The 17,601-nt window shown below is 40.1% G+C and overlaps 1 protein-coding gene across 1 annotated transcript in view; it reads right to left on the bottom strand.

Moving 5' to 3' along the window:
- The window catches only part of PLEKHH2 (pleckstrin homology, MyTH4 and FERM domain containing H2), a 117,033-nt gene that overhangs the window by 76,900 nt on the left and 22,532 nt on the right, over positions 1 to 17,601 (bottom strand). Inside the window, exon 3 of the mRNA XM_054997552.1 lies at positions 3,579 to 3,641. Within this exon, the coding sequence (XP_054853527.1) occupies positions 3,579 to 3,641 (63 nt within the window). The remainder of the gene's footprint in view (positions 1 to 3,578; positions 3,642 to 17,601) is intronic.

The following is a 17,601-nucleotide window of genomic DNA, read 5'->3' as shown; positions in this document are numbered from 1 at the left end:
GAGGTGGAATCGAAACTACATAAGTTTGTCCATTGGTTCTACTACCTCCAGGTTCATAATATCATGTTGGAAATAAACCCCGGGAAAACTACTCTTAAACCTTTGACTGCCTTTAAGACCATTATAGAAAAATACAGTTTAAAAGTAAGGGGCCTTCTTTCTCGCATTTACAAAATTATTTTGGATACCTACCTGTCATCTCCTCCAACCTATGTAAGAAAATGGGCAAAGATTTTACCAACAGATTTGTCTTTGGATGATTGGGACAAGATATGGCAGTCTCCATCAAATTCGTCTCCAATCTTTAGTGTTAAAACCCAATTTTTTAAACTTATAGCAAATTGTTATATGACACCTATTTGTCTCCATAAAATTGACACCAAATACACTCCATATTGTTGGAAAAATTGTGTCCAGTTGGGAACATACTTTCATCTACGGTGGGAATGTCAGGAAGTAGCAAATTTTTGGTCAAAGGTTAGGAATCAAATAATGGAGTGGACAGGAGTGGATATTCCTCCTAGTCCCGAATTTTTGCTTTTGGATCACTAGCCAGATATTTCAGTGCAAAAATGCAAGAGAAGCTTTATTTGTTGGTAGCCGCAGCCAGGCAGACTATTGCTTCTCGTTGGAAAGACTTTGCAAAACGTACACTTGAAATATGGTATGATAGGATTTGGGAAAGTTATATCTCAAATTACTCAAAATTGTTTTTTATGGGAGATTCTGCATTTATCCATATGCAAACTTATTGATATCCAGTTATTGCTTATTTTAGAACCAATAACGTTATACCAAATCGTTTTGATTATATGGATGTCCACTTAATTAAGTTTATTCTACCCCCTATAAATATTGGATTTTGAAATTTGTATATGTTGGTATTAGATAATGACTTATATCAGAACTATTAGTACTCTATTGTGTAACTACTTTATTTTCTGATTTTGGGTACTTCAGGTTGAATGTTGGTCTGTTGAGTTATAAGCTTACTTCACAATCTATTGGTCTTTAATATTTCAAAATGAAAGAGGAAAGGAAAAGGAAGAGAAGGGGGAAAAATAATAATTTATCTTAATACTGGGAAAAATTTCGGTTATAAACGTTGTATTTTTATAATCTTCATAGCACAAAGTTATATATCTGGTTTAATTTTCCTCCCCCCTTTACCCTTTTTCTTCTGTACTCCCCTTCGAATTGAAAATAAAATATTAAAAAACAGAAACTGTACTAATTAGTCAAAGAAAGTATTTACAAAGAGCTTGTCTAATTCTAGAAAGAAAGGCCTTCAAATACTTTCTTCTCCTTCTGTATAAACACAGTTCATATTCTAGTATAAAGTCATGGAAGGCTGAACATGCCCAAAGAAAATGAAATGAAAAACCTTGTTCATGATAAAAGTCAAGGCTCAGTTATCTACAAATTGCTAGCATATTTCTACAGATACTCTATCTAACACTATGAAAGTATTACAAGCCAGACATACCAAATATATACATGATGTTCACATTTTTCTTTTAAAATTCATCTTCACCAGCTAAGAAAATGTGGAAGGATTCTAGCACTTGCTAATAAATTAAATCCAAGAATTCAAAGCTTCTGTACACATCAAATTTATCTCACCAGATTTTGAAACAGCAGATTTTGTGTTCCTAGTTAGGGCTGCTATATCCTACTATACCTACTATATAAAAGGCTAAACATGTTCCAGACAACTCACTTCCTACCCTGGTGCGCTTCCAGAGGGCACTGCCATGGAAGGAAGCCCAGAAGAGGCAGCCCGTCCCTCCGACAGTATGTTGTGGAGGGAAGCCCAGACCAGGATCAGGTGCGGAGCAGGTGGCAATGCCTGCCTCCCTTCACCCAGCTGGGATCAGTAGTGGAGTAAATGACAGTGCCCACTGTAAATAATGGCAGGATTGCCCACTGGAAATAATGGGAGAGGCTTGAAGGCCCATTGGAAATAATTCGAACCAGGAATGGCAATTTACTTGCATGGGTTCCATTGAAATACATTACAGCCCAAAAAAGTTGCAAGGAAAATATGGAATGGATTTTCCATAAAGGTCTCTGGGCCCAGATAGACTGTTCTGGGACTGGAATGACAGGACCCAGAGTGCAATGACAGCCAATGGGGGTAGCAGAAGTTTCTTGGGATTGGAACGACAGTCACCAGACTGGAATGACAGCCCCTGGGAGTAGCAGAAGCATTCTGAGACTGAAATGACTGGCCTGAAAGTGGAATGATAGCCCTTAGGTGTAGCAGAAATGTTCTGGGACTAGAATGACAGTCCCAAGAGTGGAATGACAACCCCTGAAAGTAGTAGAAGCTATCTGGAACTAGAATGACAGGCTCCAGAGTGGATGAAAGCTCCTGGGAGTAGCAGAAGCGTTCTGGGACTGGAATGACAAGCCTCAAAGTGGAATGACAGTCCTTGAGAGTAGCAGAAGCATCCAAGCCTGTTATTCCAGTCTCAGAATACTTTTACTACTCCCAGAAGCAGTCATTCCACTCTCGGGGCTGCCCCAGAGTGGAATGACTGCTCTTGGGAGTAGTAAAAGTATTCAGAGACTGGAATAACAGGCTTGAGAGTGGAATGACAGCCCCTGGAAGTAGCAGAAGTGCTCTGGGACGGGAATGACAGGTCCATAAGTGGAATCACAGTTCCTGAGAATAGCAGAAGTTTTTTGGGATTGGAATGACCTCCCCCAGAGTAGAATGACAGCCCCTGGGAGGAGAGATAGTGATCTGCAACTGGAGTCACAGCTGGGATCAGGAGTGGAGCGAGTGGCAATGCCCGCCGCCCCCTTTTCACCCAGCTGGGATCAGACATGGACCAGGCAGCAACACCTGCCCCCCTTCACCCGTCAAGGATCAGGCACAGAGCAGGTGGCAATGCCCGCCCCCGCCTTCACCTGGCTGGGATCAGGCACGAAATAGGAGGCAATGTCCAACTCCTCTTCACCCAGCCAGGATCAGGAGCAGAGCAGCCAGCAATGCCTGCCCCCCCCCCCAACTCATCAGGATCAGACGTGGAACAGGCAGCAATGCCCGCCCCCCTTCACACGGATGGAATCAGGTGCAGATCAGGAGGCAATGCCTGCCCCCTCTTCACGTGGCCATGATCAGGAGCGGAGCAGGTGGCAATGCATGCCTCCCCTTCACCCAGCTGGGATCAGGAGCAGAACAGGTGGCAATATCTGCCCCCCACTTGCCTTCACCTGGCCGGGATCAGGAGTGGAGGAGGAGGCAATGCCCGCCTGCCCACCCTTCCCTTTCTAGACCCGGTTTTATTTTCCCCCACAATGGGCTTTGTTACTAGTAGAGATATAACTTTCAAGTATAATGTGGTGTAAATGTATTCAACTGCTATTTATGAAGTTTTCAGAGAGGCAAGTAATGTGGTCCCATATGTTTACATACATATGGCAGTCCAATATTAATCCTTCATTTTCATTCCTACATTAAAAGAGTGTAGACACAGTACATTTTCTCCTACTTTTGTTTTGCCAAAATTTACTAACATTGATTTAGCTTCAGAAACTGATATTGCACATAGTATGCATTATTGACATACCTGCTGAAAAGCCTTTTCTGCTTGACGATCTGCATCAATAACTTGTTTTTCAAGCTGCTGCATCTGTACAGAGAAATATAACAACATCAACAATAACAACAGAGATATATAAATGTATGAGATGCAAGTTCCCATGATAGTCATCATCACTAAAAGTATTGATCATCATCAGCAATACAAAATGCTTTCCCTAAGTCAATGGTACTTACTCTGCAGCTCAGAGAGCCAACTGCAAAAGAGCTTCATTTACTTCTATCCCTGGCACGAGGCCTGTACCTCAGGAAAGATTGCAGCTTACCCATTCTTCTTGAAGTGGCTCTTTTAAAGTGGGAACTCTTGCCCACAAATTTATTTATCTATTTGTTTATAGTCCACCTTTCACACCAAGAATCAAAGCGGATTACACAGTGTAAGTCCATGTGATCAACAGCTGGGACATTCAATAAACAATACAATAGGGTATGAGTAGCAGAAATCTGAAAAGAATAAATTTGAGTACATGAATATAGAGATAAGTAATTTGACATGACTTATTAAATGACACAGAAACTACCAAGTAGAATCATATCTACATTAATGGACAATAACCAGTATTACCAACTACAGTCCCTGTCCCTTTATCAAACCATTTCTTTACAGCACAGCCCTATTGTCTCTGTAAAAAAGCCATCCTGAATAATTCAGTTTTGCATAATTTGCAGAAAGTGAATAGTGGTAGCTTTACTGACCTCTTCAGGCAGGCCATTCCATAAGTAGGGGACCACCACAAAGAATGTGCATGTATAAGCAGCTGTTGATTTTGCCCATCTGCAGGGTAATATCTGCAGAAGGCCTTGTTCAGATGACCCAAGCTGCCATGATGGAACATAGGCAGAGGGAGTCCTGCAAATATGAGGGACCAAAGTCATGAAGGGTTTTGTATGTGATGGTCAAAAGCTTGAATTGAGCCCAATAACTGGTGGGTAGCCAATAGAATGACTGCAGAATGGGAAGAATATGCATGTTCCACCTGGCTCCTGATTGTAATTGAGCTGCGGTGTAATGCACCAGCTGGAATTTCTAAGTTGACTTTGAGGGGAGACCTATATAGATTGCATTATAGCGAAGATGGTACTGTGGCATAAATCCAGGAGGACAAATCAGTCATGTCAAGGTAGGGGGGCCATTTTCCAGGCTAGACTGAGAAAGCCTTTTTGGCTGTTGCATTTATTTGCTTCTCTAGCAGCAGTGCTGGTTTCACTAGAAACCCTAAACTCTTCACCGAGTGTAAGAGTCTACTGAACACCATCAAAAATGGGAAACACAATATCATTCAGGATCTCTGCCAGCATAACATCTATCTTCTCTGGGTTCAGTTTCAATTTGTTTACCACTTTCAACCATTTGACCACAGCTGTCAGACAGAGACACAGTACCTCTACTGCATCACCAGGGGATTTGGATAGTGAGACATACAGCTGGGTATCATTTGCATATTGATGGCATCCAGTTCCATAGTTATGAATGATTTCTCCTAAAGGAGAATCATATTGAATAACATGGGGGATAAGACAGGGCTTTGTGGAATCCTACAAAGTACTTCCCACAGTAATTCCCACAGCAAACATTTGAGTCCATTCCATGAGAAATTATTTAACCCAGTCCAAGTCACACCCCGTGATACCCACTTCTGGTACCCAAATGCCCCAGGAGAATGGAAAGATCTACTGTGTCAAAGGCTGCAGGCAGATCCTGGAGGAGCAAAAGGCCTGGAGTTGGTCAGTTACTGATTTCTCAACCACTTTGCCCTGAAAGCGCAGATTAGAGACTGGATGATAATTGGCTACATCATTTTTGTCTAAGGATGATTTTTTTTTTAAAGTAGTGAGCAGATGACTGCCTCTTTGACAGGCTGAGGGAAGGTGCCCTGAATTAGTGACTGATTTATGATAGACATCAAGGACTCATGTATTCATTATTATCTTTACAAGATTTTAGCAGCCCAGATGGGCAAGGGTCAAGAGCACAAGTAGTGGCCTTCACAGGTGCATGGATCCTGTCAATATCCATTATTATAACTGAGTCAACATGGTCCATAGCAGAACCAACAGTGTATTGGACGTACCTTTCACCTCACCTATATTATAGATGGCATCCAGATCAGAGCATATACATGCTATTTTATCAACAAAAAACTCTGCAAAGGTGTCACAACTGTCGGTTCTTGAGCCAGTAAAGGATCAGATTCAGGAGTTAAAAGATGTTGAGATATGTTAAACAATTTGGATAGTTGTGAACCAGCTGGTGCAATGGCTGCAAGTGGGTGGCCTTGGGTAAGCCACTCCTTTTAGCCCCAGCTATATTGTAGGGATAATAATAACACTAACTTGTTCACCACTCTGGGTGAGGCACTAATCTGTTTAGAAGAGAGCAGTATATAAGTGCAGTTATTATTAAGAAGTTTTTTTGCTGTTATTTCCACCGCTTCATAGGTATTCCAATGGGCCCTGTAGCATGCTTTATCAGATCTAACAGATTTCTGCAATCTATACCCTATTGTACTATTTATTAAATGTCCCAGTCATTGAGCATATTGAATTACATTGTGTAATCCTCCTTGAGTTTCAGTGAGAAAGGCAGACCATAAATAACATAAACAAACAAACAAATCATGAGGCAGGTGCCACACTGGGAAACAGTAACTCTTCTGTCAAAGCACTTCTAAACCATTGAGTGAATATCACTGTTCTAAGTGATCACAAACCACATATGCTAAATCAATAATCCTTGCAATCAACCTTATACAGTTGGCCAGAATTATTACCGCCAGAACGACAGAGTCAGTAGTTCATTTAAGGTCAGCGGAAGACTTAATGACTGAGCTGAGCTATGAATGTGTTTCTTGACTCAGAGCTTATAGACAGATCCACTAAAAATAAGACAAATCAGTGCAATCCTAATCAGAGTTATACCCTTCTAAATCCACTGAAATGAACGCTTGCTCTGCTTAGGAGTGCACTGAGAGAGAACCAAATAAATCCAAAAATAATCAAATACCAACATAAGTGGATAAAGGAAATCCCCTTGATGTTTCATATAAAATTAAAACCATTAAGAGAGAATATCAATCAGTATAGAAAGGTATGTAAGACATTCATTTTTGAATATTTAAATCTGAAACCCACTTTTCAAAAAAGTTAGTAATTCAAGTTAATTAATTAAAAGATTTTAAAGTCTCCTTATTTACTTAGGGCTCCCTAAGGTGGTTTCTGGTTTTAACCTGTGCCAAGATATTGTTCTTCCTGGGTTTTTTTTGATTGTTTGTCAAATTGGGCCATTTTTGTACTGCAATCAATATATTTCTTAATGAGAGCCATAATAATAGAAGAGCAACTTCCAGAGGAAAAAAATGAACTTCTGAGGTAAATGGAATGTAAACCTAAGTAGATAGATTCTACTTCCATGATGTAGAAGGAAGGACTGAGGGAGAAGCACTGCCCCTCATATGCTGGTTTAGGGAGGGAAAGGTGGTGTGGGTCAAGGGGAGGGAGAGTGCTCCACACATCTTCAAAAATGCTAGAAAGTTTTAGAATTTTCATCCCTGTGGCTGGCCTGTGAGCCACAAAGATGAAGAGTAGGATAAAAACAAACAAGCAGAAAAGCTAAGAAATGCTCACAGCACTCCTGAGCTAAATATCTTAAAGAAAAGTGCATGCTGAAATTACAACTAGTTAATGAAGTAATGCCAAAACTAATTGCAGCTTCTTGTAAAGCTGACTGCATTAAAGAAATAAGTTAAATAGTTTTGTATGAGCTTGCAATATGGGTAAGTCAGTCAGCTTTCAGGCAGGTTCTAAACCTAGATCTTGTAATTCGGAAATTATTGAGCACTTGTAAATTCATGGAGGCCAGCTGCTGTGAAAATAACAGGAAGTAAAAGGTGTTCAAACTGTTTGCTCGCAGACATTTTGTTACGGTTGGCTATTTTGACATAGGGCTCGGCTATGGGCAAGGGGATTGTAGGGATACAATGAAGGATGTTCAGCTGTATCACTACACTTTCCTTAACCAATGCTACCCAGGGGAAAAATAGCCCATTCAAGCTTAAATTCATCAGGCATGCTCTTTTGTTCTCCCTAGATTAGTGGCTAATGACACAAAACCCATTAGGCATATAAATATAGCGCTATACTAACCTATTAGAACAGTTATTTCAAGTCTGTTCAGGTAACATGAATCTGACCTTACTGGGAGCTGAAATGTCTCTGATAGGCAACTTATGAATGAAGTTAATCACATTTTCTCTGACCTAGACTCCACTTTGTATGAATACTAGATGTTTCTAGCAGCACATCTTGCTGCTTTTGTCTGAGAATATAGTCAAAATACTTTGAGAACTGTGACTTGGCATCCGTTTAGAACCCTTACTCTTTTGGGCTCTTAGAAGGGCTTGCTAAAAGAGGAGCTGGTGATTGGGAAAGCTGAGTCCTAAAGAAACTCTCCTGAGACCCTTTTTGAAAATGTGTATGGGCAGTTGGAGGCCGCTCTACTCAAGACAATTCTGGATGACACTCATTATTTGGATCCATTTTAATTTGGCTTTTGGAACAGTCTGGGGATTGAAACTACCTTGGATGACAACTCTTTGCCATGAGACAGCTTCACCTTGAGATTTAAGAGGTTTTTAATAGTATCAACCATATATTATCCTTCTGGACTGCTAGAAGGTTAGGGAATTAAAGAGTCTGTATCTGTAGCTTCATTTCTGCATTCACATCCTAGAGATCTTTCCCCACATTTTAATAATGAGACTGTAAATGTTAGGTATAGCAAGATGGACCTACTCCAGTGCTTCAAACAGCCTGTTGCTATAATTATACTGTGTCATGCTACTTTTTAGGTAAATTTGTTTTGCATTATGTAATGAAACAAACAGCAAGAGATAAGACCAACATGCTACAGTGCTCAAGGGTTGACAAAAATAGCCAAACTATGTTAGACAGATATTCTGCTTGCCTATCACCTAGAAATGTATAGTTTGACAAACTGAATCAGCACATACTATCCTCTTCAGAATTTCTGAGACTCAATCAGCCTGATTCTATACACATTCACTTGGAAGAAAGTCCCTCTGAGTTCAATGAGATACTCAAGTTAATGGGCATAAAATTGGAGAAAATATATTCTAATAAATATATTCTACTTTTTATAAACTGATAATATGCTAGTCAAATATATACATGTAGAAAGTGTGCAGCAGTACTTGATACACAATGTGAGAAAATAATATCTCATCTATTTCATAGGTATAGCAGAATGGTATGTACTATAAAGCTACTGTACAGTCAAAAAAGCTCCATACCAGGCCAATTCAAAACTATTCTGGACACAGATTTACAATTATGAGATTCGTTAAGATAACATTAACTCTTTTATAAAAATTACAAATCATAAACAATAAGTCACACAATCATAATTATTTAACAAGTACAGTAGAACCTTGATGAATATCTGATTGTTTTATTTAACTATTTATATTTTAAATGTGTCCATCCTGTCTTATCTCCTTGAACTCAAGCTGGCGAAAAATATGGCACTCAAGTTTCAAAGACATAAATAATTAACAAAATTAAAACAGATTAAAATAGACAACTTAACCATTTAAAAAGATAGTTAAACACACACAAGATCAGCAAACTCAGATCCAAATCTGCTGGAAAAAAATCACCCTCTACCAACTGCTCTCTAGAATAAGACTGCCTTACATGCCTTCCTAAATGTAGCAATGGCCTATCCACTCTGGCAAGCCATTCCAAAGGACTGGGCTCATCATTAATAAGGCCTGTGATCTTGCTGTTGCCATATGGATGGTCCTAAGGGAAGGGGCGCACACAGGAGGCTGCTGCAATGTAACTGGCACAAAGGAGGACACTGGAAACAAATAGGTAGCCAGTACAGTTGGGATTGGGAGCACTGAGATTATGTATTCTGAGAGACTGACCACAGGGAGGAGCCTTGCTGCCACATTTTGTACCCATCAGAGCTTCCAAGATGTCTTCAAAGGCACCCTCCATAGCCAGTTTGTAGGATCCAGGTGAGGATAGCTTACGAACTAGATGTAATTAAAAGAAAGTTCTCTTAGCAACAATACCAATCTGCTTATACATTAGCAAGGCTGGGTCCTGGAGGACCCCCAAACTTTTTACTAAGCCACTTCTCAGCACATTAAAAGTACTGTCATGTATCTTAACTTCAAAGGAGCAAAACTATTTTGGGTATCTTCCAGGGTGTTTTGGATGCCAGATTGTAATGTGTATTTTATTATTATATGCCTTTTTTTAAAAAGTAAAAGCCATCAATAAGGAAAAAACAAAAATAAAACCAGATTTTAACATGTCCCAGACAAATACCCTCCCTAACTAATCTACATCTGAAAGCAATCAAATTACTCTTTGAGAAATTTTAGGTCCTACAACGAACAGAAAAAAGCCTCATGTGAATAAATATGGGAAAACTGACCTTCAGAAAAAATAGCTGAACCATTAAGGTATTGGTTCTAGTATTTAAAGCCCTTCATGGACTGGGACCTGCATACCTGCGAGACCACCTCTCCCATTATGTCTCCTGCAGGGCCTTGCGCTCTGTAGCTAAGCAGCTTCAGGTGGTCCCAGGCCGAGGGTCATTTGGTTGGCCTCGACTAGGGGCAGGGCCTTTTCTGCCTGGCCCCGGCCTGGTGGAATGCTCTTCCACTGGAGATCTGGACCCTGAGGGACCTATTACAGCTCCGCAGGGCCTGCAAGATGAAGATGTTCCACCAGGCCTTTGATTAGGGGCCAGCTTTGTGTCCCTCTTATTGACCGCCTTGCCCTTCTTCTGCAGCTGCGCCGGATTTACACCATGGCGGTGTCACGGCTTGTAGTGATTTCATAGTAGCCTGATTTGATCACTGGCGGCTGAATCTTTTTATCATGTTATCTGGATTAAGTGGTTTTAATGTGTTTATTGTATTTTTTATTGGGATATTGTTAGAAGCTGCCCTGGGGCCACTCATGGGAAGGGCAGGGTATAAGCTAAACCAACCAACCAATCGACCAACCAACAAACAGCAATCTAATGGCCTACAGGTCTCTTCAATGGAACACAAGAAGTACCACCTGTTGTGTGGGTTATGTGCCATCAAGTCGCCTCCGACCTATGGCAAACCTATGAATGAGAAACCTCCAAAATGTCCTACCGTTAACAGACTTTGACATTAACTCTTTTCCTACTGCCTTCCACTTTCCCAAGCATTATTGACTTCTCCAGAGAATCTTGTCTTCTCGTGATGTGACCAAAGTACAATAGCCTCAGTTTGGTCATTTTAACTTCTAGGGAGAATTCACGCTTGATTTGATCTAGTGCCCACTTACTTGTCTTTTTGGCTGTCCATGGTATCTGCAGAACTCTCCTTCAGCACCACATTTCAAATGAATCAATTTTCTTCCTGTCAGTTTTCTACACTGTCCAACTTTCACACACAGTAATGGGGAATACCATAGTTTGGATTATCTTGGTTTCCACAGATACATCTTTATCTTTAAGGATCTTCTGTAGCTCCCTCACAAGCTGTTCTTCCAAGTCTCAATCTTCTGATTTCTTCGTTGCAGTCTCCCTTTCAGTTGATGATTGAGTGAAATAGAAAATCTTGAACAATTTCAATTTCCTCATTGTCAACTTTAAAATTGTGTAATTCCTCAGTAGTCATTCCTTTTGTCTTCTTGATGTCCAGCTGTAATCCTGCTTTGGAGCTTTCTCCTTTAACCTTCATCAGTAGTCGTTTCAAGTCTTCACTATTTTCTGTCAGTAACATGGTGTCTTCTGTCTATCTCAAACTGTTAACGTTCCTTCCACCAATTTTCACTCCACCTTCTTCTAGATCTAATCCAGCTTTCTTTATCATATACTCTGCATAGAGGTTGAACAGGTAGGGAGATAATATGCATCCTTGCCAACTGGAAACCAATCTTAAGGCTTAAGGATTTTTTTGTTGTCATTGTAATATTTCTTTTCTGGCTGTTTTTAATTAGCTATATTTTCAAGGCAAAATGAACTTCTAATTTTATCCCTAGCATGTTTATTAAGTTGTGGTGAGTTCAAGGGCAGTTACACCCAAATAACTGTTTGCAGCCTAAAAGATACAAAGTTACGCCCAGGAGGGCTGAAATTTTGATTGTTAGAACACATCCAACTTTGAAAACCTTAAAGAAATCCCAAGAATATGTGCTTCAAAATTCTTTCATTAATTATCCTGTACAAAAAAGGCTTTACAAGTTCAACTGATCAGGTATGTGATGGCCCAGAAAATTAGGAGGAGGAATTCCTCTCCCCCCTGGATTTTTAAAAAAGTTTTGGGGAGCACTGGGGATAACAATCCTATGAACTATATCCTCTTTTGGAATGAGTGAGATGCTTCCTGAGATGAAGTTTTTCTCACTCAAAATGTGTCATATGAAAGAGTCTGAGGATTTTTTCCAATTTGTCCAATGGAAAAACTAGAAAATTTGAGAAGCACAGTGGGGAAAAACCCTCCTCTGATCTTTTGTTTTGGAAATAATGAAATGTTTTTTAAGGCAAGATTTCCCTCAAAATAAGTAGAATACTATGAAAATTTTTATGTCTACAGCATTAGATAATGATAATTCCTAAGTATAGTAAACAAGTACAACTTATTTTCAAGTAGATGTTTATTATTTAAATATGAATAATTTTGGCAACAATCATAGAATCATAGAGTTGGAAGGGGCCATACAGACCATCTAGTCCAACCCCCTGCCCAGTGCAGGATCAGCCTAAAGCATCTCTGACAAGTATTCATCCAGCCTCTTCTTGAAAACTGCCAGTGAGGGGGAGCTCACCACCTCCCTAGGCAGCTGATTCCACTTTTGAACTACTCTGACGGTGAAAAAGTTTTTCCTAATATCCAGTCGGTACCTTTGTGCATGTAGTTTTAGCCCATTGCTTTGCGTCCTACCCTCTGCTGCCAACTGGAACAGCTCCCTGCTCTCCTCCAAATGACAGCCTTTCAAATATTTAAAGAGAGCAATCATGTCCCCCCTCAACCTCCTCTTCTCCAAACTAAACATTCCCAAGGCCCTCAGCCTTTCCTCATAGGGCTCAGTCTCCAGACCCATGATCATCCTCGTCGCTCTCCTCTGCACCCTCTCGATTTTGTCCACATCCTTTTTGAAGTGAGGCCTCCAGAACTGCACACAGTACTCCAGGTGTGGCCTGACCAAGGCAGTATAGAGAGGGGCTATGACCTCCTGCGATTTCGATGCTATGGCCCCTTTGATACAACCCAGGATTGAATTAGCCTTTTTTGCCACCGCATCACACTGACTGCTCATATTCAGTTTACAGTCCACTCTTACCCCAAGATCCCTTTCACATATACTACTGCCCAGAAGTGTATCCCCCATCCAGTATTTGTGCTTCTCATTTTTGTGGCCCAGATGTAATACTGTGCACTTGTCTTTGTTGAATTGCATCCTATTCACAGCTGCCCACTTCTCCAGAGTATTCAGGTCTTGTTGAATTTTAATTCTATCTTCTTGGGTGTTTGCTACCCCTCCCAATTTGGTATCATCAGCAAATTTAATGAGCAGCCCTTCCACTCCTTCATCCAGATCATTGATAAAAATATTGAAAAGTACCGGGCCCAAAACCGAGCCGTGCGGCACCCCACTGGACACCTCCCTCCAATCTGATGAAACGCCGTTGACCACCACTCTTTGAGTGCGGTCCTCCAACCAGTTCCCTATCCACCGAACTGTCCTATAGTCTACTCCACAGTCTTCCAGTTTGCCCATCAGAATGTCATGGGGGACCTTATCAAAAGCTTTACTGGAATCCAGATAAATCACGTCAACAGAGTTCCCCCGATCCAGCAAGCTGGTCACTCGATCAAAGAAGGAAATCAGGTTGGTCTGGCAGGATCTGTTAGGAACAAAACCATGCTGACTTCCCCGGATCACTGAGTGGTCCTTCAGATGCTTACAGATTGATCCCTTTAAAATCTGTTCTAATATCTTCCCAGCAACAGAAGTCAGACTGACTGGCCTGTAGTTTCCCGGGTCATCCTTCCTCCCTTTCTTAAAGATTGGGATAACATTCGCTCTTCTCCAATCTTGTGGCACATCTCCAGTCCTCCAGGAGGCCTTGAAGATGATGGACAGGGGTTCTGCAAGTTCTCTGGAAAGTTCTTTCAGCACTCTTGGGTGCACCCCATCCGGCCCAGGGGATTTGTATTCATCCAGTGCAGCCAGATGCCTCTCCACTACCTCTCTGTCAATGTCAATTAGCCACTCAGGTGTCCTGCCACATTTTCTACTATCTCTAGATGTGCCTGAGTTCTTCAGGGAGAAAACAGAGGCAAAAAAGTCATTAAGCCTGTCTGCTTTTTATCTGTCCTGCATCAGAGTTTCTCCATCTACTCCCAACAATGGCCCAATTGCCTCTTTTACCTTGCGTTTGCTTCTCACATATCTGTAGAAGTTTTTCTTCTTGTAGCGAGCCCTCCTGGCCAGACCCAGGTCGTACTGAGCTTTGGCCTCTCTGATGGCTGATCTGCAGTACCTAGTAACACTCATATACTCCTCTTTAGAGGTCTGTCCTTCTCTCCATTTCCTGAACATTTCCTTTTTCTCCCTTAGCTTATTCTGGAGCTCTCTGTGCATCCACATCGGTTTCTTGGAGCCCTTACCATGTTTCCGTCTTGCTGGGATAGTGAAGGCTTGAGCTTGCAAAAACTCGTGTTTGAGAATGGCCCACCCTTCACTCGCTCCTTTTCCTTCCAGCACACTCCCCCATGGAATGACTCTCATCAAGCCTCTGAGTTCATCGAAGTTGGCCCTACGAAAATCTAACCTACGAGTCTGGCTATGAACTTCCTTGGCTCCCCACAGCAACTGGAATTCAAGAAGGACATGGTCGCTTCCCCCTAAGGTCCCCACCACCTTCATCTCATCTACCAATTCTTCCCTGTTGGTTAATATCAAGTCTAGTATGGCTGAACCCCTTGTAGCTTCCTCCACCTTTTGAAAAAGGAAGTTATCGGCCAGGCAGGTCAGGAAATTGCGTGATTCATGACGCTTTGCTGAGCCTGTCTCCCAGCACACATCGGGGAAGTTGAAGTCACCCATAATTACAAGGTTCTGATGTCTGGATACTCTGCCAACTTGTTCAAAGAGGGCAGCATCCATTTCTTCTCGCTGGTCGGGTGGTCTGTAGCAGACTCCAACAACAATACCCTTTGTCCTTCCTCCCCTTATTTCTACCCATATACTTTCCACCGGGCTGTCCGCCCCATTCTCCATAACTTCTTGACAATCAAGCCCTCTCCTCACATACAACGCCACTCCACCTCCTCTTCTGCTCTTCCGGTTTTTCTTGAACAACTCATACCCATCCACTAGCACATTCCAATATGCTATAATGTGTTTGATGAAAACACACTGTTAAAGAGTTCTGTGTTTTCAAAGTTAGAAAGTTTAACTTGATGTACAAATATACAGGTAGTCCTACATACTGTAATAATACGAGTGTTTCTGTACAAATAATACTTTGCATAGTAGAGAATTTGTTTTCTACTTTTAAAGTTTAGTTTTTTCCTATTTCTCAGATGGCAAAAATTAAGATACATGTGAAGGTAGCACAGGGTGCAGTTGCAACTCTCTCTCTCAAGTATTTGGTATATTTGCATTTTTTTTCTTGTAGAAAATTAAAATATTTATACTTTAAAATTTTATAAATATGTCAAACAGTACAATTCTATATGCAATAAGTTATAAATCATGTCTTCTAGTTTGTTACATCAATAAAATAAGTTTAGGTTTGATAGGAAAGTAAGTATTGCATATATTTCAATTTTTCCCAGAGTCCATTTTTTTTAAAAAAGAAAAAGAAATCCCTCCACAGTCTCTAAATTTCCAGAAATTATATATCTCTGACATCTGGTTTTGAATGATTCTTCATGCTATATTCATCCAGAATGCTGAACGCTCCAGTTGTTACCATTTCCATTTTTCATTAACTATGACAGCCCTTGACAAATTTTTTTTAGCTTTATGAGCCACCCCAAAAATGTAGGAGCCAAACTTATTTTTCATCCTTCAGGATCAATACTTTCTAATTACTGCTGCCACAAAACCTAATTCTAAACTCTGCAGTTTCATGTCACTTTTTTTAAAGCAGTAACAGAAGTGTTGTACCATATAAATAAATATAGGATAACCCCAGTTATTATCACAACAAAAAGCTAACCTAGATCCATCACATACATAAGCTTAAGATGGGTAGCTGTGAACAAGTGAGCTGTGACTCACGAAAGCTCATACACTACCACAATTGTTGTTAGTCTTATAGGTGCTATTGGACTCTTGTTCTTTAATATATAAACTTTGTACTTTTACTGAGACTCACCAAGAGGCACTTACAATAAATGACTACTGAAAATACTAGGTGTCTCAATGAAAATTCTAGGTGCTATGGCACCTAGGATTTGCTGAGCCCTGTAATATGAAGATTTTATCTACTATGTGCCATTTTAAATATTAGGTCTAGATAAGGCATAAAAGTTACTGTCAGCATTGGTACTTCCCCATCTAGTGGGGGTTTACTGACTGAGAAAAGGCAAGATTGTGAAGGGTTAGCAGATTCAAGAAAATTCATAAAGTACCATAGTTGGTTCCAGTTAGCTATAAAATTCATACTACAACTGGGAACTTTCATGGGAGACGTAAAGAATATTTCATGAGGGAAACATAAGAGTAAGGGAGGGAGCTTGGATTCCCAGTGGCTGCAGTTGAATTATTTATGTATTAAAATATTTTTATAATATTTATGTATTAAAATATTTGTATCTTGTCTTCTTCTCTTGAGGATCAAGTCGGCTTATAAATTACAAATTTAAAACATACAGAATAAAATAAAAAATCTAAGATACCAGCAGTCTATACCCATTAAAGCACTTGCAAATAAAATGATCTTGCAATGCCTCCTAAACGTTTCTAGAGACAGCCCCCCCTCCCCTGCTACCTCCTCAGGGTGCCTATTCCATAGAGTGAGAGTTACAATAGAAATTTATTTTATTTATTTAGAAAAAAAATTATGCTGCCTCTCCAGCAACCTGTCTGAGGAGGCTTACAGTATAAAAATAATAAAAACAAAACAGTAAAAGATATTAATTAAAATTCAGCATTAAAAACATAGCCCAGCATAAAAACGAAAATCATGAAAGTAGACCACTACCAGCTTAATATAACAGACAAAAATTATGTTAAAAGATTAATTAATAATGTTAAAAGCCTGGATTAACAGAAATATTTTGGTTTGGCAACTAAAAGAAAGCAATGTAGGTGCCTGACAAGCCTCAAAGACAAAGGCATTCCATAACTGAAGGTGCCACTGCCTTGCATTGGCAAATTTTCAAGTATTTTTAAATACTCGTCTGATAGCTATATCTCTCTATCATGCTATAAGAACACACAGGTGTGATCACTGCTCTTCTCCTGTGCTTGCAGAAATTGGTAACTTTACCCATCTGTCCCCCCATTTATTCTTGTTATTGTTGTTATTTGCTGCAGCCATTTGTTTCCTTGCATTTTCAGGAGTACTCATTGCTCTTTTTTGGCCATTAGGCTTTCATTCTTTGCCTTTGTGCTTGGCTCTCATGATATGCCCTGCCCTCCCTCCCTTCCAACCAAAGAAGAATTTTTCTTCTTGCATTGGTAAGTCTGTAGACAAGTCTTTTTATTTTTTAAAAAAACACTCTCTTTTTTTTAATTTTTATTGGTGAGTACATAAATTTTTCATAAATTCCCCATATTACCTAAATTATAACAACCCCCCTCCCCCCCTATTGACTTCCAACAGCTTTCCAACCCTTAACCCATCTTATCGTTTAAATTATTTTTAACTATATTCTTCTAAATCTTATATATATTGTATCCCTTATTCTAAGCATATTCAAATTATTCTATGTCTCAGATTCTCTAATAAATTCATT

This window comes from Eublepharis macularius, chromosome 1 (assembly GCF_028583425.1).
Source record: "Eublepharis macularius isolate TG4126 chromosome 1, MPM_Emac_v1.0, whole genome shotgun sequence".
Lineage (NCBI taxonomy): Eukaryota > Metazoa > Chordata > Lepidosauria > Squamata > Eublepharidae > Eublepharis > Eublepharis macularius.
Note: the sequence above shows the minus strand (reverse complement) of the source record. Positions and strands in the feature narration are given on the sequence as shown.